At 44.3% G+C, this 21,088-nt stretch overlaps 2 protein-coding genes across 2 annotated transcripts in view; one reads left to right on the top strand and one right to left on the bottom strand.

Moving 5' to 3' along the window:
- LOC127418175 (ADP-ribosyl cyclase/cyclic ADP-ribose hydrolase 1) overlaps positions 1-8,384 on the bottom strand; it is a 53,281-nt gene extending 44,897 nt beyond the window's left edge. Inside the window, exons 1-7 of the mRNA XM_051658623.1 lie at positions 8,247-8,384; positions 8,037-8,085; positions 7,709-7,771; positions 7,479-7,599; positions 7,146-7,272; positions 6,226-6,364; positions 4,473-4,555 (exon numbers count right to left, since the gene is read on the bottom strand). Of these exons, the coding sequence (XP_051514583.1) occupies positions 4,473-4,555; positions 6,226-6,364; positions 7,146-7,272; positions 7,479-7,599; positions 7,709-7,721 (483 nt within the window). The 5' untranslated portion in view covers positions 7,722-7,771; positions 8,037-8,085; positions 8,247-8,384. The remainder of the gene's footprint in view (positions 1-4,472; positions 4,556-6,225; positions 6,365-7,145; positions 7,273-7,478; positions 7,600-7,708; positions 7,772-8,036; positions 8,086-8,246) is intronic.
- Positions 1-21,088, top strand: part of LOC127418180 (uncharacterized) — a 446,156-nt gene that overhangs the window by 78,309 nt on the left and 346,759 nt on the right. The gene's annotated exons all lie outside the window — the stretch shown is intronic.

Here is a 21,088-nt window from a genome sequence, read left to right as displayed (position 1 = left end):
ATGCCTTTAAGTGGCGTCTGTTCACTAAGTGGTGTTCTTCCCGACGCGAAGACCCCCAAAGATGCGCAGTTGGATCAGTGCTTTCCTTCCTGCAGGAGAGGCTGGAAAGGAGGCTGTCCCCTTCCACCTTGAAGGTGTATGTTGCCGCCATAGCAGCACACCGCGACACAGTCGACAGTAAGTCCTTAGGGAAGCACGACCTGATCATCAGGTTCCTAAGAGGCACCAAGAGGCTGAATCCCTCCAGACTGTGCCTCGTTCCCTCATGGGATCTCTCTGTAGTTCTTCAGGGTCTACAGAGAGCCCCCTTTGAGACTTTGCAGTCAGCCGAGCTTAAGGCACTCTACTTGAAGTCTGCCCTCCTGACTGCGCTCACTTCCATCAAGAGGGTAGGTGACCTGCAAGCGTTCTCTGTCAGTGAAACATGCCTGGAGTTCAGTCCAGGTTACTCTCACTTGATCCTGAGACCTTGACCGGGCTATGTGCCCAAGGTTCCAGGTGGTGAACCTGCAAGCACTGCCCCAGGAGGAGGCAGACCCAGCCCTGTCGTCACTGTGTCCGGTGTGCGCTTTATGCATCTATTTGGATCGCACGCAGAGCTTTAGAATCTCTGAGCAGCTCTTTGTCTGCTTTGGTGCACAGTGGAAAGGAAGCGCTGTCTCCAAGCAGAGGATCGCACACTGGCTCATTGACACCATAACTATGGCATATGTCGCCTAGGACATGCCGCCCCCGGTAGGGCTACAAGCCCATTCTACCAGGGGTGTAGCGGCTCCCTGGGCCCTGGCCAGGGGTGCCTCTCTAACAGACATTTGCAGAGCAGTGGGCCGGGCAACACCCAACACCTGTGCAAGGTTCTACAACCTCCGGGTGGAATCGGTTTCGTCCCAAGTAGTGGCACGCAACACAAGCGGATAAGCCCGGGATAGCTGGCCGGGTGCATTGCTTGCACATAGCGCCTTCCACCTCCCTTGTAGCTGAAGACATGCGCCATTAATTCCCAGTAGTGTTCACAAACTTTGTTCCCTGGTTGACTTCCTCCGAGCCCTGTGGCAGTCGAGTTTTTGGAGAGACCCGCTGCCGGCCCAGTACATGCGCTAACTAAGAGCACTGTTCTGGGGTAGGTGCTCCGCATGTGGCGGTTCCCTGTAAGGCTAACCCCATGCGATTATATATCTTCCGCTAATTCGTTTCCCTGTTGGCAAACTGCGTCTTCCTTGGGCAGAGCCCCTCTGCCCCAGTCTCCATGTTTGTAGTGACTCCTCCCCCATTGGTCAGGATCTACCTTGAAGACTCCCCACATGGTTGGAAAGACCATGTGACGTATTTTTCCACTTAAATATCCCCCCCTCTCTTTGGGCGAGGTGTGGTCTCCATGGTGTCTGCCCCTTGGGAGGGACACCCCCCGACTAGACCTGGTGGCCCAGTCAGATAATCCCCCTTCTTTTTTAGGGAGTGGAAAAAAAGAAGGGGAAAAGAGGCCACGACTGGGTTAAGCCTGTCTCTATCTTTTGGGTAGTCGACTTGTCCCCAAAAAGGGCCGTTCGACACTCATAAATATGTTGGGGGAGGTTACGTGTCAACCTGGTGTGCTGGCTATGAGGCACACAGTAGTCTGCCCACCACACACCGCCAGTTCACGTAACACAGTTCAGCCAATTGTGGCATTTCATATAGGGAGCCCTAGTGTCACTACATCGACACAATGTCGAGTGAGTGACAGATAGGGAACATCATGGTTACTTGTGTAACCTCCGTTCCTTGATGGAGGGAACGAGACATTGTGTCCCTCCTGCCACAACGCTGAAATGGCCGGACCTTATATTGGCTCCTCAGCATAAAACCTGAATGAGTGGTTGCATACCAGCTCCTTTTATAACCGTATGTCCGGGGGAGTGGCATGCAAATACCACTCGCCAATTTTCATTGGCCTTTTATCAAAGACCAGAGGTGTCTCGGGCTCCCAGGAGTGACCCCTAGTGTGACCCCTACATCAACACAACGTCTCGTTCCCTCCATCAGGGAACGGAGGTTACACAAGTAACCATGACGTTTTCTTTAGTACTGGCTCAAGTAAAAGCAGGGGAGTCATTACATTGATAAGCAAGCATCTACAATTCAAATGTCTCAAACAGATTAAAGATAAATTAGGAAGAGTCATTATTGTTTTAGCAGAAATTCAGGGGCAAATGTTGGTTTTGGCTAATATTTACGCACCTAACGCTGATGATCAGGGCTTTTTTATAGATCTTGAAGGGAGGTTGCAAGCTGCTGGCACCCCTCATTATATAATATTGGGAGGAGGCTTTAATCTTTTGATGGACTCAGTCCTTGATCATAGTGAAACAAAAGTGTGTAAGCCCCCTAGAGCAACACTGACGCTTCGCAGGATGTGTAAAAATCTTGGTCTTGCAGATATTTGGAGACTTTTGAACCCATCTGGTAGAGACTATAAAGTTTTTTCATCAGTCCATAAGATTTATTCTAGAATAGATTTTTTTTTATATCTAACTCCCTCATTTCATCTGTTGTTGATTGTTCAATTGGAAATATTTTAGTCTCAGATCACGCCCTGGTGTGTTTAGAGGTGTTGCCACATACGGAGAAAAAGAACTCATATAGTTGCCGCTTTAGTGTATCCCTTTTGCAAAATCCTGATTTCCAACAAATGTTATTCATCAAAAAATCCAAAGCACGAGAACTCATGGAGTTGGAAGGGAATATTAATCAGACGACATTTTTCTACCACTCCCTCAGTGAAATCTGCTAGTGGTGAAATATTAACCTCGGCCATTGATATTAATAATGCTTTTAAAGAATTCTATCTTGATCTCTATAGTTCCACGTCTTTGTCTACTGATGAAGATATTAGAAACTTTGTGGAACCATTAGAACTCCCTAAACTGACAACAGAGCAAAACAATTCTCTTGATTCTGAGATAATATTGGAGGAGGCAAAGGCTCCAGGGCCAGACGGCTTTGCCACTGAATTTTTAAAATCTTATGCTACAGAACTGGCTCCACTTTTGCTAGAAGTTTATACGGAATCATTAAAGAATGGAAAGCTTCCACCAATCATGACACAAGCCCGAATCAGTCTGATTCTTAAAAAGGACAAAGATCCAAGCGAGTGTAAGAGTTACCGTCCAATTTCCCTGATCCAGCTAGATATTAAAATATTGTCAAAAATTTTGGCTAACCAATTAAGTTATGACATCTCTTATACATATAGATCAGGTGGGGTTTATTCAGGGCTGCAGCTCTTCTGATAACATTAAGCGTTTCATCAAAACCATGTGGTCAGTGGCGAATGACCAGACTCCGGTCACTGCCATCTCACTTGACGCCGATAAGGCGTTTAATATGGTAGAATGGGATTATCTTTTTAAAATTCTTGAAATATACGGATATGGAAATACTTTTATTGGATGGATTAAATTACTTTATAGACACACGGTAGAGGCGGTACAAACAAATTGATTAATTTCAGATTATTTTACTCTGGATAGGGGCACCTGGCAGGGTTGCCCTCTTTCCCCATTATTGTTCTGTCTTGCACTGGAACCATTAGCAGCCACAATAAGAAGGGAAGATAATTTTCCAGGGGTGGTGGCGGGAGTTATGTGTAGGGTTTCCGACCATACTAGATCTATGCCTTACCTCCACAGAATTATTAATTTATTTTCTAAGTTCTCGGGATACAGAGTTAATTGGTCTAAATCCAAAGCTTTGTCTCTGACAGCGTACTGTCCAGTAACGGCTTTTCAGCCGGGCGCCTTTCAGTGGCCTAAACAAGGCATTAAGTATTTGGGTATTTTATTCCCTGCAAATTTATGTGATTTAGTCAGAGTTCATTTTAACCCTTTAATAAAAAGGGTGATTATTTCGAGTGATGTGGACAGGTGGGCTTCAATAGATTTATCTATGACTGGCAAGGTTAATGTTATAAAAATGAACTGTATTCCAAAATTCAACTACCTACTACAGTCTCTCCCCATTAAAGTTCCCCTCTTTTATTTCAAACAATTTGATAGTATAGCTAAATCTTTTATCTGGAATGGTAAACGTCCTCGGATGCATTTTGTCAAGTTACACAGGCCAATTGACAAAGGTGGGTTAGGTAAAAATAAAAAATAAATAATTAAAATCACCACATAATTTGGTTTCCAGTTCATTTAAATTAGTGCCAGTGTGATTCTCACTACAAGTGTCTTTTCCCACAATGCAATGCAAATTAGACTGTTTTACTTAAGACAGCTCTGAACTAGTTTTATGCAACAGGCTTTCTCTGGAATCTTTAATCAGTCAGACTAATTGTTAGAAGCAGTCTTAAGTTAATGGCTATGTTCATGCAACCATTCCCAAATCATCAAATTACTGTATGTTGGTAACAATGGAAATTGCATCCATAGTTGGCTAATGATGCTTTTGGGAAATGCACCCTGGTTTGTGCTAGAATAAACAAAGCTCACATTCACAGAAGCTTGCTTCCATAGTGAGTACACGGGATGGTTCAAACATGTTGACCATTCAGGACAGGAGTGATAGTCGAAACCTTGCAACAGACAGATAGAGAAAGGACTTTATTATCAATGATGTACAGCTGGTAATGGCCCTGTAAAATGTGATAAGCATCTATTTTTGTTTTTTTGTTCTTCTTTAGAGTCATACTCTTGGAAAAATATGCTTAAAAAATTAATAGATTATATTTTATAACACCTGAAATATCTTCTAAGTATAATCAAACAACTCCAAAGTGTTGGAGAGAGTGTGGTGAGGTTGATGGTAACCACATACATATTTGTTATTCTTGTAAAAAGTTTAAAATATTATAGACAGGAGTAATCCAGACAATAGACCAAATCTTAAGACATCAAATATAATAAAGGCAAGAACATAGTTTTGGGTATATGTCCTGTAGTCCTCAATAGAGATTAGTTTTATTTGTTTAGAATCTTAAAAGAATAGTTAAATTCTCTCATCATTTACTCACCCGCATGCCATCCCATGTATGACTTTCTTTCTTCTTTAGAGCACAAATGAAGATTTTTAGAAGCAAGCAAGTGAATGGGTGCCAAAATTTTGAAGCTCCAAAATGCAGAAAAAGGCAGCAGAAAAGTAATCCATAAGATTCCAGTGGTTTAATCAATGTCTTCTGAATTGATCCAATCAGTTTTGGGTGAGAACAAACCAAAATACAAACCTTTTTCACTGTACATCTGGCCATTGCAGTCTCTAGGCACGATAATGATTTCAAGCTCGATTGCTCTCCCTAGCGTCATCTAGCGACTCTGCGCATGTCAAGCACTAAAAGTGTAATCAAACTTGAAATCATGATTGTGCGTAGAGACTGCAATGGCCAGATGTACAGTGAAAAAGGAGTTATATTTTGGTCTGTTCTCACACAAAACCAACTGCATCACTTGATTAAACAACTGGAAACTTATGGATTACTTTTATGCTGCCTTTTTTTGCTTTTTGGAACTTCAAAATATTGGCACCTATTCTCTTGAATTGTATGGACCAAGAGACCAGAGGTATTCTTCTAAAAATCTTCATTTGTGTTCTGCTGAAGAAATAAAGTCATACCCATCTGAGATGGCATGAGGGTGAGTAAATGATGAGAGAATTTTCATTTTTGGGTGAACTATTCCTTTAAGAATTACAGCCCTTAATCAAATAACATGGAATTGGAAAAGACAAGAAGCCCCTGTTTTAAAAGGTTGACTAAACTAAATACTATATGAATAATATATTAAAAGAATATGGAAAATATTAAAACAATAGTAAAAAAAAGCTTTTTGAAAAAAGATGGTCACTATTTAATGTAATATATGAAATTAAGGAATAAGTAGGAAGACAGAAAAGTGAACAGTCAAAAGGAACTGCTTTACCATTTTTTAAAAAAGCTTCTATGCATGTATGCATTATCGAATTGAAATCCAATTGTGAGATATATGTATGTGTATGAAGTGTTAACATATACAGTACAAGCACTTGTATTTTTATTTATTTTGTTACTTATTTATATTATTATTATTTTTATTATAATTATTATTATTATTATTATATTTGCTGAATAATGTGTGAGTGGGTGGAGAGAAAAAAAAGGGAAAGTAATAAAAAGTTATGCCTACTGAAAATAATTTAAATGTACAATGTAATTAGAAATGTATTGAACATATAGACACAATCAAGTGTATATAAATGTAAAAAAAGTCATACCTCTCTCTCTGTCCTGCTGTCCGCACCAGATCAGGTCATTGAACATGAATCCCACCAGTGTGTTTTCTAATGTCCAGACACTGCCTTTGACAGCTGCATAGCTGTGCATGAGATCTCTTGTCTTACTCCAGAAGAGCAACTGTTTAATGATCAGAGCAATCTGAGTCTCATCAAAATTAACAAGAGAAGGCAAGTAAATTATAGCTTCATCAAGAGCCCAATCATTCAATCAATGCCATGCATGTTTTAAGTCTGTTTGTAATTTACTGTTACATAATATAACAGATCTCAACAACACTTCATGTTTTATTAAAACACCTTCATATTGGATGAGTTTCAGGATAAGTTCATAAGAATAATTTTAAAGGAATAATGGTTGAATAAAAGTTAAGCTAATTCAACAGCATTTGTGGCATAATGTTGATTACCACAAAAAGATTACCCTTTACAAAAAAAAAAAAAAAAGACAAAATATGGATTACAGTGAGGCAATAACAAAGGAAATTAATGATAATTTACTTCCAAAAAATTTTGATTGAAGGGAATCAATATTATGCCAGTGCTGTTGACTGAACATGGAATATTCCTTTAAAGCTTAATCTAATATTCAAATTTGAATAAATTTTTGCCTTTTGACTTTTTTGACTAGAATTTGGGTCTGTGAAACTGTGAAAGGATGACTCCTTAAACTAAAAACAGTCAATGTGAGTATCAGCACTATGGAGCCACATGCTTTGTTTTTTTTTTATTTTATTTTTTTTACAAATTTAATATACTAAACATTACATTATCTGCTTAGAACATACACCGATGCAAATGAAAACAATGGAGACCGGAAAACGAAAACAAGCTTCCGTTCCGAATCGTGGAACACTTGTGTGTTCAGGAAAAGGGTGGATATTGCTGTTCTTGGGTGTCACCTTGTCACATGGTAAGATCTGAGCGCTGGCCCGGAACATTCTCTGGTAATCTTTAACTCTCACGCCACAAGGAGATCGCCTGATAACAGCCTCTTCAAACTCCCGCCAGATCTCCTCACAATTATACCTGTTAGAGAAACACACACACACCTCAAACTGGGATGTATTTTATGTGCATAATCAATGCAGGATGTCTTGTCACGTTAATCCTTGAGATGAAAGTAATGAATTGTTCATGGATGAATTCATATCAGACAGACAAAACACAAATAACACATTTAGGTTGCCTATTTTAGAGTAATACTTGTGTGCCAAAATGCTTTGACATCTCACCTGGAGCTGGGGTTAATCAGCATTACATATTCATAACACCGCCCAGTGACAATCTGCTTAAGATGTGGGGTGGTCCCAAACCCTGCTGCTGCATCCGCGAGGAAAAGAACAAAGGCAAATCCTGTTTTAATCATGCAGAAACAAGGTATTAAAGAAAAAAAAAAAAAAACTTTATTATTTAACACACTGAAAGTATTTAATAGTATTCATGTGGCCTACCAGATACTCACCAAAATACTTCATTCTGAAAACAACCTGCTGTCCTCTCTAGCAGTTAACATGCTTTATTACATCTGTCAAAAGGTGGGGGAGTAAAAACTTCATAAATGTCTAGTTGTGTCAAGGACTAATGTGGAATTTAGGGATTTTTGTCACTGAGCTCAAAGATAGAAAGAGAGATAGAGAGAGAGAGAGAGAGAGAGAGAGACAGCACTGTTGCCAGTGTACAGTATCTGTTAGATTTGCATTGTTTATTCTTTGTCCTTTTACAACAACAATATGAGTCTGTGTCCTTCATTTTAACTAAAATAATTAAATCAGTGTAAATAGGTCCTTCACCCTCACATGCTCTGGTCCATTTTTCTCACAATACAGATGCTTATCTGATCTTAAAGAAAGAAGAGATTAAAACTTGAGCGAGTGATGCAAAACAGATCAACATATATAACAGATATGATTTTAAGGTAACAAAAAATAAAACTGGTCCACAGGAACAAATAATCAGCCCAAAGCGAAGAGAAATTAAAAGGAAATTATCACAACACATACCTTCTTGTTCCGATATTTTAAAAAAAAAGTGTACTGAATGTCTGTGGTTGAGGTTTGGTGACAGATATCTTCATGTTATTTAGAAAGACTAAACTAGACTAGGAGATCCACCAACTGCTTTTTGGTTTGGTCCGTCTGAGTAAAGAAACAACCAATTCCTACACAAACACTTTCACAGTCTACTATTAAATGGCAGATTCCCATGATTCCAATTATGATGTTTGGCAGCATGTTCACATAGAGGGAGGAGGCAGTGACCCTGTGCTGACTATAGTACCAGGAGGGAGTTCCTTTAAAGCTGCACTATGTAAGATACATTTTTTTTTTTTTTTGGTTAAAAATTAACAAATTTAGATTGAGTACAAAAACAATCAGTGTTCAAAACAATGTTGTTACCTCCTCACATGTTCCAACTGGAGAAACTACACTGTTCACTCAGTCACACTCACACAGTTAAAGGAATAGTTTAACCAATAATGAAAATACTCTCATGATTTACTCGCCCTCTTGGCATCCAAGATTTGTATGACGTTCTTTCTTCTGCAGAATACAAATTAAGGTTATTAAAAGAATATTTCAGCTCTGTAGGTCCTCACAATGGAAGTGATGGGTGCCAGAATTTTGAAGCCCCAAAATCCACATCATAAATTCTCCTCTCTGCCCAGTAGGGGGCAATATGCATTAAGACTGTGAATCACCAAAAACAGAAGAAGAATGGGAAAGTGAAACTGAAGTGTAAATTGACTGAGCAGGGAGGAGAATTTCAGGTATAAATAATTACTTTAATATTGATCTGTTTCTCACCCACTCCTATCATATTGCTTCAGAAGACATTGATTTAACCACTGGAGTCGTCTGGAGTACTTTTATGTTGCCCATCTTTGAATTTTGGAGCTCCAAAATTTTGGCACCCATTCACTTGAATTTTTTGGACCTACAGAGCTGAAATATTCTTCTAAAAATCTTAATTTGTGTTCTGCAGATGAAAGAAAGTCATACACATCTGGGATAGCATGAGGGTGAGTAAATGATGAGAGAATGTTCATTTTTGGGAGAACTATTCCTTTAAGGACAGCATCACTGTAGTCTAGATAGATGTTTATCTGTTAACTGTTTGGCGAAGTTGTTTACCTGCTATAATGTTCAGATATGTTGTCTGGTAGAGTTGTTGAAGCTTACTGCTTGTCATGCTTTTATGAATTGATCAGTACCTGTGTGTTAACTGATCCCGATGTATCTACATTGTCCGATGAATTTACTGTAACATGTTTACTATTATTCATGACTTCTGAGTATTTATAACACTGCTGTAGTTTTCAGGTTGCCTAACAGTGTGTGTGTGTGTGTGTGTGTGTGTGTGTGTGTGTGTGTGTGTGTGTGTGTGTATGCGTGTCACTCTTTTCTCATTTCTTCTGTCCCAGTTACAGAAATGCACAAGCTATCACTTATTGTCCTTATCTGTCTGTTTAAAAGCCACTATGTCCAAGTTACTATTAGGTGGTTACCCATGAAATGTATGATCAGCTCAAGTTGTTTTAAATGTACCAATTTCATAGCACAGTAATGTACATATTAATTTGTTTAGTTTGTAACCATCTCTCAATTAGAACTTTACTGCTAAACAAATGATTAATTAAATCTATTGGTAACTCTTTACAATTAGGGCTGCAACTAATGACTATTTTGATAATCGACTAATCTAACGATTATTAAAACGATTATTCGACTATTTGGGCGATTATTGCAATGATTAATCATTAGCCCTTAACCGATTATTTAGCTTGTGCCCCGATTTAAAAGGTTGTATTAAACATGCTTTCTAACAATAAAGAGGACAAAATCATCTTTTAAAAATACCTCTAAATGACATTCACTGAATTAAAGGAAAAAAATACCTTTTATTAAGTTTAATTCAATAAAATATTCACTGCAAATAATCCTATTGTTATCAAGTGTTTTTGTCTTGTTTTCCATTTTAAATTGTCAAAAAATCCTTAAAACAAGATACATTTAAGAAAATAAGAATTGCTTTCAGAGAATGTATCTTAAATGTAAGTGTATTTTGTATATAAGTGTATTTTTTCACTTGGTTATACTTCTGCGAGTGCAGTAAAGACAAACTATACTTATATTCAAGATCTATTCTCTTAAAGCAAGTCTAAATATTTTATATGCTGCTTCTCAGGTGAATGCATCTTTTTTTAGGATTTTTAGATATTTTAAAATATAATTTTTTTAATATATTATATTCATTTTCTTCTACAGTATAGCTCCTAAAGTAAATGTATGTTGTTTTAAAGGAGTTTTAGATATTTATATTGGAAAACAAGCCAAAACAAAAACAAATCAAAAACGTATTTTGTTGCAGTGTGTAATGAGGCGAAGACTACCCTCTTTCACCATTCTGTTCACTTCAATCCATCTTTACTCACAAAAAAACAAACTCTCTCTTCTTAATAGAGCTGTGTACCGCCGATTTTCTTCATGATAAGATAAACACTGCAAAACATATGCATTATGATTTACTACGTTGCGAGCCATCACATAATAATCTAACTGCAGCAAGCATGCGAGAGGGACGACTGTCCCCACGCCAGAATGTGCATGAGCCGGGATGCAGTTTCAGTCTCTCCTCTCCCCCTTAGATCGGGTCACTTCTCGCGACTAATAGAAGCGAGTGCGGTAAAGTTAGTTTTATATTTGACATTCGTGACAATACCAATTAAACTCTCCATGTCTATCACATTTTCAAGCCAAACCAACTTGGAAATGCATGAATAGGTTTTCTTTGCCTAGCACAAAGCTGAATTTTAAAAAAGGAGATTTTGTTTCATACAAATTGTATTAGCCCTATAAATCAATTAAACAATTTAACCTTTTGCTATTATGACATCACAACAAATATGAAATGTTCTTAAAAATATCCCTTTCATGACACAAGGCTCTGTTTGTGGAATTTACGTTCTATATGTTTTCAAATAAATATAGTAGTGTAAATGTTTGTAATATTCTAATTCCATTAAACTCAATGACCATTCTGCATTCCCAGAATTAAAAGCGGAGGTCCGCGCATCAAGTGCCATGCGAACATTGCTATTAATCCAAGGTTTCTGGTTGGGGTAGATCCGTATTGTTTTGGTCGGAACAACATCCTCTACACACTTTCTGATGAAACACGTTACACTATCAGTGTAAAGCTCGATGTTGTCATCAGAGGCGGACCGGAACATCAAAACAGTCTTGTAGCATAGAGTCTGATTGGTCTGACCAGCACTGGATCGTTCTGAGGGTGGGTGCTTCTTGTTTCAGTTTCTGCCTGTAAGCGGGCAGAAGCAGAGCAGAAGCAGAGCGGAAGAGTGGTCCGATTTGCCAAATGGTGGGCGGGGAAGGAATTTGTAGCCATCCCGGAAGGGAGAGCAGTAATGGTCCAAAACCCGGTCCCCTCGTGTGTTGAAACTGATGTATTGGTAGTATTTCGGTGCTATTGACTTGAAGTTGGCTTTGTTAAAGTCCCTGGTCACAATGAACGCAGCCTCAGAGGCGCGGTTTCCTGCTTGCTTATACTCCCATACAGTTCCTACGGCCCTTTTTGGGGACAAGTCGACTACCCAAAAGATAGAGACAGGCTTAACCCAGTCGTGGCCTCTTTTCCCCTTCTTTTTTTCCCACTCCCTAAAAAAAGGGGGAATATCCGACTGGGCCAACCAGGTCTAGTCGGGGGGTGTCCCTCCCAAGGGGAGGACACCGCGGAGACCACACCTCACCCAGAGAGAGGGGGGGATATTTAAGTGGAAGAATACGTCACATGGTCTTGCCGAACTATGTCGGAAGTATGTCATGTGGAGAAGTCTCATGGTAGATCCTACCCAATGGGGGAGGAGTTACTACAAACATGGAGATCTGACCAAGGAAGACGCAGTTTGCCAACAGGGAAACGAATTAGCAGAAGATATTCATCGCATGGGGTTACCTTACAGGGAACCACCACATGAGGAGCACCTACCCCAGAACAGGGCTCTTAGTTAGCACATGTACTGGGCCAGCAGCAAGTCTCTCCGAAAACTCGACTGCCACAGGGCTCGGAGGAAGTCAACCAGGGAACATAGTTTGTGAACACTACTGGGAATTAATGGTGCACATCTTCAGCTCAGAGGAAGTGAAAGGTGCTATGTGCAAGCGATACACCCGTCTGGCTATCCCGGGCTTATCCGCTTGTATTGTGTGCCACTACCCAGGACGAAACCGGTTCCACCCGGAGGTTGTAGAACCTCGCAAAGGTGTTGGGTGTTGCCCAGCCTGCTGCTCTGCAAATGTCTGTTAGAGAGGTAGGTGCTCCTCAAAGCAGACAAAGAGCTGCTCAGAGATCCTAAAGCTCTGCGTGTGATCCAAATAGATGCGTAAAGCGCACACTGGACACAGCAACGACAGGGCTGGGTCTGCCTCCTCCTGGGGCAGTGCTCGCAGGTTCACCACCTGGTCCCTAAAAGGGGTCATGGGAACCTTGTGCACATAGCCCGGTCGGGGTCTCAAGATCACATGAGAGTAGCCCGGACTGAACTCCAGGCACATTTCGCTGACAGAGAATGCTTGCAGGTCTCCTACCCTCTTGATGGAAGTGAGCGCAGTCAGGAGGGCAGTCTTCAAGGAGAGTGCCTTAAGCTCAGCTGACTACAAAGGCTCAAAGGGGGCTCTCTGTAGACCCTGAAGAACTACAGAGAGGTCCCATGTGGGAACGAGGCGCGGTCTGGAGGGGTTCAGCCTCCTGGCACCTCTCAGGAACCTGATGATCAGGTCGTGCTTCCCTAAGGACTTACGTCCACTGTGTCGTGGTGTGCTGCTATAGCAGCTACGTACACCTTCAAGGTGGAAGGGGACAGCCGCCGTTCCAACCTCTCCTGCAGGAAGGAAATCACCGATCCGACTGCGCATCTTTGGGGGTCTTCCCGTCAGGAAGAACACCACTTAGTGAACAGATGGCACTTAAAGGCATACAGGTGCCTGGTAGAGGGGGCCCTAGCCTGAGTGATCGTGTCTACCACCACAGGTGCCGTCCTGTCCAGGGGGCCAGACATGGAGATTCCAGAGGCCTGGTCGCTGCCCCGTCCCTGAGAAAGGGAATTCACGGGGGGGGGCTGTCGTCAAGATCGTGAGGTCCGAGAACCACATCTGGGTGGGCCACTAGGGTACTACCAGGACGACCTGCTCCTCGTCCTCCCTGACCTTGCACAGAGTCTGTGCAAGTAGGCTCACTGGGGGAAACGCATATTTGCGCAGGCCAGGGGGCCAGCTGTGTGCCAGCGCGTCTATGCCGAGAGGTGCCTTGGTCAGGGCGTATCAGAGCAGGCAGTGGGAGGATTCTTGGGAGGCGAACAGGTCTACCTGTGCATGTCCGAATCGACTCCAGATCAGCTGGAGGGTGGAGTCTCCACTCTCCCCTGAGGGTAACCTGCCGTGACAGCGCATCCACTGCAGTGTTGAGGTTGCCCGGGATGTGAGTGGCTCGCAGCGACATGAGGTGATGCTGACTCCAGAGGAGGAGACGGCGGGCGAGTTGTGACATACAACGAGAGCACAGACTGCCTTGGCGGTTGACATATGCTACCGTTGCCGTGTTGTCTGTCCGAACTAACACATGCTTGCCCTGGATCAACAGCTGGAACCTCTGCATGGCGAGCAGAATTGCCAACAACTCGAGGCAGTTGATGTGCCAACGCAGCCGCGGGCCCGTCCATAAGCCGGCTGCTGAGTGCCCGTTGCAAACAGCGCCCCAGCCCGTTTTGGAGGCATCTGTCATGACCACGACGTGCCTGGAGACCTGCTCTAGGGGAACTCCTGCCCGTAGAAACGTGAGGTCGGTCCAAGGGCTGAAGAGACGGTGACAGACCAGCGTGATGACAACGCGATGTGTCCCGCGGCACCATACCCATCCTGAGTCTGAAGCCAGTGCTGAAGCGGTCTCATATGCATCAACCCGAGCGGGGTGGCCACCGCTGAGGATGCCATATGCCCCAGGAGCCTCTGAAAGAGTTTCAGTTGAACGCCTTCAAACAGGTCAGCACCGACTGTGCACGCTCGTTCGTGAGGCGCGCTTTCAACAAGACTAAGTCCAACTCCAAACCGAGAAAAGAGATGCTCTGAACCGGGAGGAGCTTGCTCTTTTCCCAGTTGACCCGAAGCCCTAATTGGCTAAGGTGCGAGAGCACCAAGTCCCTGTGTGCACACAACATGTCCCGAGAGTGAGCTAGGATTAGCAAATCATCGAGATAGTTGAGAATGCGAATGCCCACCTCCCTTAACGAGGCAAGAGCTGCCTCTGCGACCTTCGTGAGGGGACAAGGACAGACCAAAAGGGAGGACCTTGTACTGATACGCCCGACCCTTGAATGCAAACCGGAGGAAGGGTCTGTGTCGAGGTAGAATCAAGACGTGAAAGTACGCGTCCTTCAGGTCTACCGCCAAACCAATCTTGATGCCGGACGCTCACCAGAATGCATTTTTGTGTCAGCATTTTGAACGGGAGTCTGTGTAAAGCCCGGTTCAGTACTCGCAGGTCCAAGATTGGCCGCAACCCACCACCTTTTTTCGGTATGATGAAGTAGGGGCTGTAAAACTATCACACCCTTCCGTAGGAGGGTGGCGATCTCCACGCGCAAGGTAGCAGCGTTTTCGTCCTTCTCCAAGGTGAAGTGGATACCGCTGAACCTGGGCGGACGCCTGGTGAACTGAATCGCGTAGCTGAGTTGGACGGTCCGGACCAACCATCGCGACGGATTGGAAAGCGCAAGCCATGCATCCAAGTTCTGCACGAGGGGGACCAAAGGAACAACCTCGTCGGACGTACCGGCAGATGGGGCCTCGCGGCAGGAAGGAAGAAGCCTTGGGTCACTTGTCTCAAGAGCGCTTTGAAGCCCTTCGTGGGTTCTTGGCGGCCGGCCGTGAGACGGGTGGCGTCTGCTTCCTGCAGTGGGCTCCACGCCGGAGCCGGGCCGAAGGGGCGGGCTGCGGTGGAGCTCGTGCAGTCACCGCAGGGGGACACCCTTGGCGACGAGCAGATGGGGTGCGGGATCTTGAGCCACGCTGGGGCAGGATATGCCGGATATCACCGTCGAGAACGGTTGGCGAAGTCCTCGACGGTGTCGACAAATAGGCCAGCCTGGGAGATAGGGGCAGCAAGGAACCGTGTCTTGTCGGCCTCACCCATCTCGACCAGGTTGAGCCAAAGATGGCACTCCTGGACCACTAATGTGGACTTTGCCCGCCCGAGAGACCACCCGGAGAGCGAGGTTGGTCGCCGAGCGCAGTTCCTGCATCAGATCTGGGGCGGAACTACCCTTGTTCAGTTCTTTTAGTGCCTTGGCTTGGTGGACCTGCAGGAGAGCCATGGCATGCAGGGCAGAGGCGGCTTGTCCAGCAGCACTGTAGGCTTTGACTGTCAGGGACGACGTGAACCTACAGGGCTTGGACGGGTGCTTTGGGTGTCCGTGCCAGGTGGCGGTACTCTGCGGGCATAGGTGCACCACGAGCGCCTTATCCACAAGGGGAATCGCCGTATAGTCCCTGGCTGCCCCGCCATCGAGGGTAGTGAGGGCGGGGGAACTGAGAAATTGGGACTGGGCAGTAAAAGGTGCCTCCCACGATTTTGTCAGCTCCTCATGCACTTCTGGGAAGAAAGGCACTGGAGCGGGGCGTGGCTGCTTTGAGCGGCGCTGCAAGCCCAGGAACCAATCATCAAGCCGTGAGGGTTCGGGGGAGAGCGGAGGGTTCCACTCTAGCCCGACACTCACGGCCGCCTGGGAAAGCATGTCCGTCATTTCCATATCAGCCTGTGACTGGGGACAGTAAAGCCCTACACAAGGAACCTTTGAGGTCACACGATGAGTGGGGGATCTCGATTATGAGGTAAAGCGAACCGATAGAGGGGGCGCACGTCAAATATATCAGCTCAACCTCCTGAAATTGTGGAGGGAGGCGGTCCCTGTGACGTTGGTTACTGTAGTCCCGGAGAGGGCGGAGCTCAGGCCAGAGGTGAATACAAATGGTGAACCTCACTCTCTCTCCTCACCTTCGTCTCGTCCTGTTCCTCCTCCTTGGACAAGTGTGTACCACCCGCAACGGAATTGGGATAAGTGGCTTAAACCCCTGTTATTCGCAGTTCGAGAGGTCCCGCAAGCCTCCGCGAGGTTCTACCCACTTGAATTATTGTATGGACATAAGCCTTGCGGTGTCTTAGATGTCATGAGGAAAAATTGGGAGGAGGGACCTTCAAACAGAAAAAACAGCTATTACAGGAGAATTTGCTTCAGGCTCAAGAACGTCAGTCCCAGCTGTAAAACAGGGGAGCTCAGCTATGGGAATTTACATAGAGATAAAGTCCTTGTATAACTACCCATATCAAGCTCTAAATTACTCGCAAATTGGCAAGGGCCCTTTATTTTATTTTAATTTTATTTTTTCTCCCCTTTTCTCCCCAATTTGGCATGCCCTATTCCCAATGCACTCTAAGTCCTCGTGGTTGCGTAGTGACTCATGACTTGCCTCAATCCGGGTGGCAGAGGATGAATCTCAGTTGGCATCAATACACGCATCTTATCACGTGGCTTGTTGAGCATGTTACCACGGAGACCTAGCGCATGTGGAGGCTTCATGCTATTCTCTGTGGCATCCACGCATAACTCACCACGTGCCCCACCGAGAGTGAGAACCATATTATAGCGACCACAAGGAGGTTAGCCCAAAGTGACTCTACCCACCCTAGCTACTGGGCCAATTGGTTGCTTAGGAAGCCTGACTGGAGTCACTCAACATGTCCTGGATTCGAACTTGCGACTCCAGGTGTGGTAGTCAGCGTCTTTACTTGCTGAGCTACCCAGGCCCTGGCAAGAGCCCTTTGAGGTCACACTGCGAGTTGGGGAAGTCGATTATGAAGTCAAAAGAACAGATATGGGCAGAGTGTGGCAAATTTACCACCTCAACCACTTAAAACCATGGAGGGAGGCGGTCCCCGTGTCTTTGGTGACGGCGGTTCCCGATAGGGAGGAGTTCGGGCCAGAGGTAAACTTAAAAGCCAATCCAGACTTGTGGAGACCACCTCTCACCATTGCAAGTCACGAATGTAGCCTGGATGCAAAGATAATTCTCGGACATGTTCTCGCCTCTTCCCGGTCGTACAAACCTCATAGAACACCATATCGAAACAACCTCAGGGGTAGTGGTATGCAGCCATCCCTAAGATGCTTGATATGGGGGTAATAGAAGGCGCTAGTTCCGAAGAGTGATGGTTTCATCCGGTTCTGTGTGGATTATAGGAAAGTCTACGTGGTGTCTAAATTCGATGTGCATCCAGTGCCTCATATTGATGAACTGCTCGATCGGTTGGGTGTGGCTCACTTTTACTCGACACTAGATTTGACAAAGGGTTATTGTCAGATCCCCTTAACGCCAATGTCCTGCGAGAAAACAGCTTTTTCTACACCATTTGAATTACACCAAATTGTGACCCTTCCATTCGGTTTGTTTGGGGCCCTGGCAATGTTTCAACACCTGATGTACTGAGTCCTCAGACCGCACTCTGCTTATGCCACTGCCTATCTGGATGACATCATTATATACAGAAAATGAATGGCAACGGCATATGTAGCATCTGTGGGCTGTTCTGAGATCTCTGCGACAGGTGGGACTCACAGCAAACCCTAAGAATTGCGCAATTGGATGGGTGGAAGTACGGTATATGGGGTTCCACTTGGGCCACGAGCAGGTGTGTCCCCAAATAGTTAATACTGCAGTGATTGCAGCCTGCCCGAGACCTAAGATCAAAAAGGAGGTGAGACAGTTCCTGGGACTGGCTGGCTACTATAGAAGGTTTGTGCCTAATTATTCGGATGTCACCAGCTCGCTGACTGATCTCACTAGAAAGAGAGCCCCAGACCCGGTCCAGTGGACGGAGCCGTGCCAACAGGCTTTTATGCAGGTGAAAGCTGCACTTTGTGGGGGTCTGTTTTTACATTCTCCTGATTTCTCTCTCCCTTTTATGTTACAGACAGATGCGTCGGACAGGGGGTTGAAAGCCGTGTTGTCCCAGGTGGTCAAGGGGAAGGAGTGGCCTGTGCTGTACATCAGTCAGAAGCTCTCGGCGAGAGAGGCGAGGTATAGCACCATTGAGGAGTGTCTGGCCATCAAGTGATCGGACCTCACCCTTCGCTTCTACCTCCTGGGATGGGCTTTCATCCTCTGTTCGGACCATGCCCTGCTCCAGTGGCTCCATCGCATGAAGAAAGCAAATGCTGGTATCTGGTGCCTCAGGCATTTAAGTTTGAGATTGTCCACAGAACAAGGGTGCAGATGGCTGTCGCAGACTCCCTCTCCAGAAATGGGGGGCGGGGAGGTGGAGTACTGGGCAGGCCAGATGTCTCCCCAGTCTGAGTTGGGTGATGGGGGTATGTGGAAGTGGGGGCGTGGTTGAGCTTGTGAATGGAGAGATCAGGAGATGAGAACGGTAAGGATCATCACCAGTCAATCATTGTCTCTAACAGCTGTTTGTCATTGCAATGAGAGTTGGAGATGGATTAAAGGGCAAGCCAGATGCCAGTGAGGGGAGAGAGAGCTACCATGCACCCACAGAGACTCGTGTGTATGTTAATGGAGTGATTTTTTTGTTGTTGTTGAAAAATAAATACCTTTTTGTGTTGGAACTCGCCGACTCCCGCTTCGTCCTTGCACCCCATAATGAACGTCTTAAAATAATACTGTAAGTTTTATATTGCATATTATTTTCATGTTTAATAAAGTATGTTTTGTCCCCATCATTATTGAATCCTTGTTTTATGTTTTTAGTTTACAGTGTTATGGTTTCACTTGCATTATCAACTGAGGCTGTACCAGTGTTAATTTTTTCACAGTTTTTTGTTTTAGTTATAGTTTTAGTCTTTTGATGAAAATGTCCTTTAAAAATATTTTTGTCATGTCATATTCATTCATTTTAGTCAGTTTTACTCTAACAAAAATGACATAATTTTAGACAACGAAAATAATTTTCTTCATGCTTTAGAGACTTATTAATTTTCCGTGAAAGAATATTACATTGCGTGTAGCTTGTATCTTATGGAAACCGCATTGTCAGTGCAAGTTACACAACACAAATCACGCATATTCTGCGTGTCATTTAATTCATGTTCACCTGTTCATTCAATTCACTGTGAAGATGTAAGTTGTTCCATAAATGTTGTGGATATATTGTTGAATTTCATGTATAAATAGGATGCATTTGAATTAGGTATTTTCCCCGTTTTAAAGCCGTTCATTTTGCTGGTGTTAGCACGTTCAACTCAATCCCCAACATACTGGAATATTATTCATAAAGAATTAGATGAATCCATATCCATATAATCCATATGTGCTTCAATAGATGTTAGTTGGCGGCAGATGCATTTGTGAGTATGCATGTCTATACCTCCAGATGTGCACCGTACGAAAGGGAGGGCTTGCACTTGCAATCCGAACGGGTGCTCCCGGTGCAAATGAGGGTTCTTGCTCACAGCATTCGAATGGGTGAGCCCCCTCAGTGCTTCGAAAGGGAGAGCCGATGATACAAATAAATGCGAGTTAGCTCACACAGCCTTCGAACGGGAGAGCCCTCGCTGCGATTTTAATGGGAGAGCCTGGGTGTCATTCGAGCGGGCGAGCCCTTACTGCGATTCGGACGGGAGAGCCCACAGTCGGATCGTGAAAGCCCACACAGCGCTTGAACGGGACAGCCCACGGCCAAAACTTGGAAGCTCAAATGGTATTTGAACGGGGAGCCCACAGCCGGAGCTTGGTAACTCATGCCATACTCGAACAGGAGAGCCAGCGCGGCGCTCAAACGACGGAACTGAAAGCTTTCTAGAGGCCCTGGAGATGAGCAGAGCCTTGAGCTATGAACAACGGCTGAGTTTAAGTTGCAAAAAAATTATTAATTATTTATTCGTTTATGTATGATTAAACGCTTATGATCTCATGTATATTATCAATATGCACACATGCGTACCTATGAATGAACGTACGAGCAACATGCGCATGGACGCCCATACGCATACGGCCTTTCATTATATGAGAGTAAGAAAAGGTTGGAGAAGACGACAAAATGTGTGATTACTTCAAGGGCGAATTAGCTAATAAGAATTTGGCTAGCTCTTCTGAAACAATTTGTTCTGATGTAACTGTGGAAAGCATCTGAAAACCAACAGCGAGAGACTGAATTTGCTGCTCAGGTAGACCTTTGTGCGGTGGTGGTTGCTGCTCCATTGTGGAATGAATGACTGGAATAACGGGTCAACCGGGATGCTGAATGGAGAACTTGGGGATAGCAATTTGAGATAGCAGAGAAGAAAATGTAAGCATTGTGGAAGCAGTGCACAGGACCATCACCCGGACATTTATTTGATGTGTGTTTATATCTATTTATACATATTTCAATAAGTATGTCTCAGAAGTCAATAAGATATTCAGCAGATGTCCCTGAGATGTTAGTGATTTAGAAAGTTTACAACTCTGATCTTTAATACCTTTAGCAGATGCCAAATAGACTAATGCTTCCAGATGAAAAGGTCTATAATTGAAATCTCAGATGCACGTAGCCTATGCCATCTTGGGTGGCAGTTACCAGTGCCTGGAAATGAGCTCTCGCAGGAGTTGTTGTGAAGAATCCGCAATGCCCAGGCAGGGAGGTCACCCCCCCCTTCCCCCCTGAGAGGACCCCGTAATGCCAGTGCCTGTCTTCCCCAGGCAAGAATGGACCACTCTGCTCTTGGCAGGTGGGCCTGCCTCACCCTGAATTTGACCTTAATCCACCTGCAGACGCAAGTCAT

Source organism: Myxocyprinus asiaticus, chromosome 27, assembly GCF_019703515.2.
Source record: "Myxocyprinus asiaticus isolate MX2 ecotype Aquarium Trade chromosome 27, UBuf_Myxa_2, whole genome shotgun sequence".
NCBI lineage: Eukaryota > Metazoa > Chordata > Actinopteri > Cypriniformes > Catostomidae > Myxocyprinus > Myxocyprinus asiaticus.
This window is presented reverse-complemented; position numbering and strand designations above follow the sequence as displayed.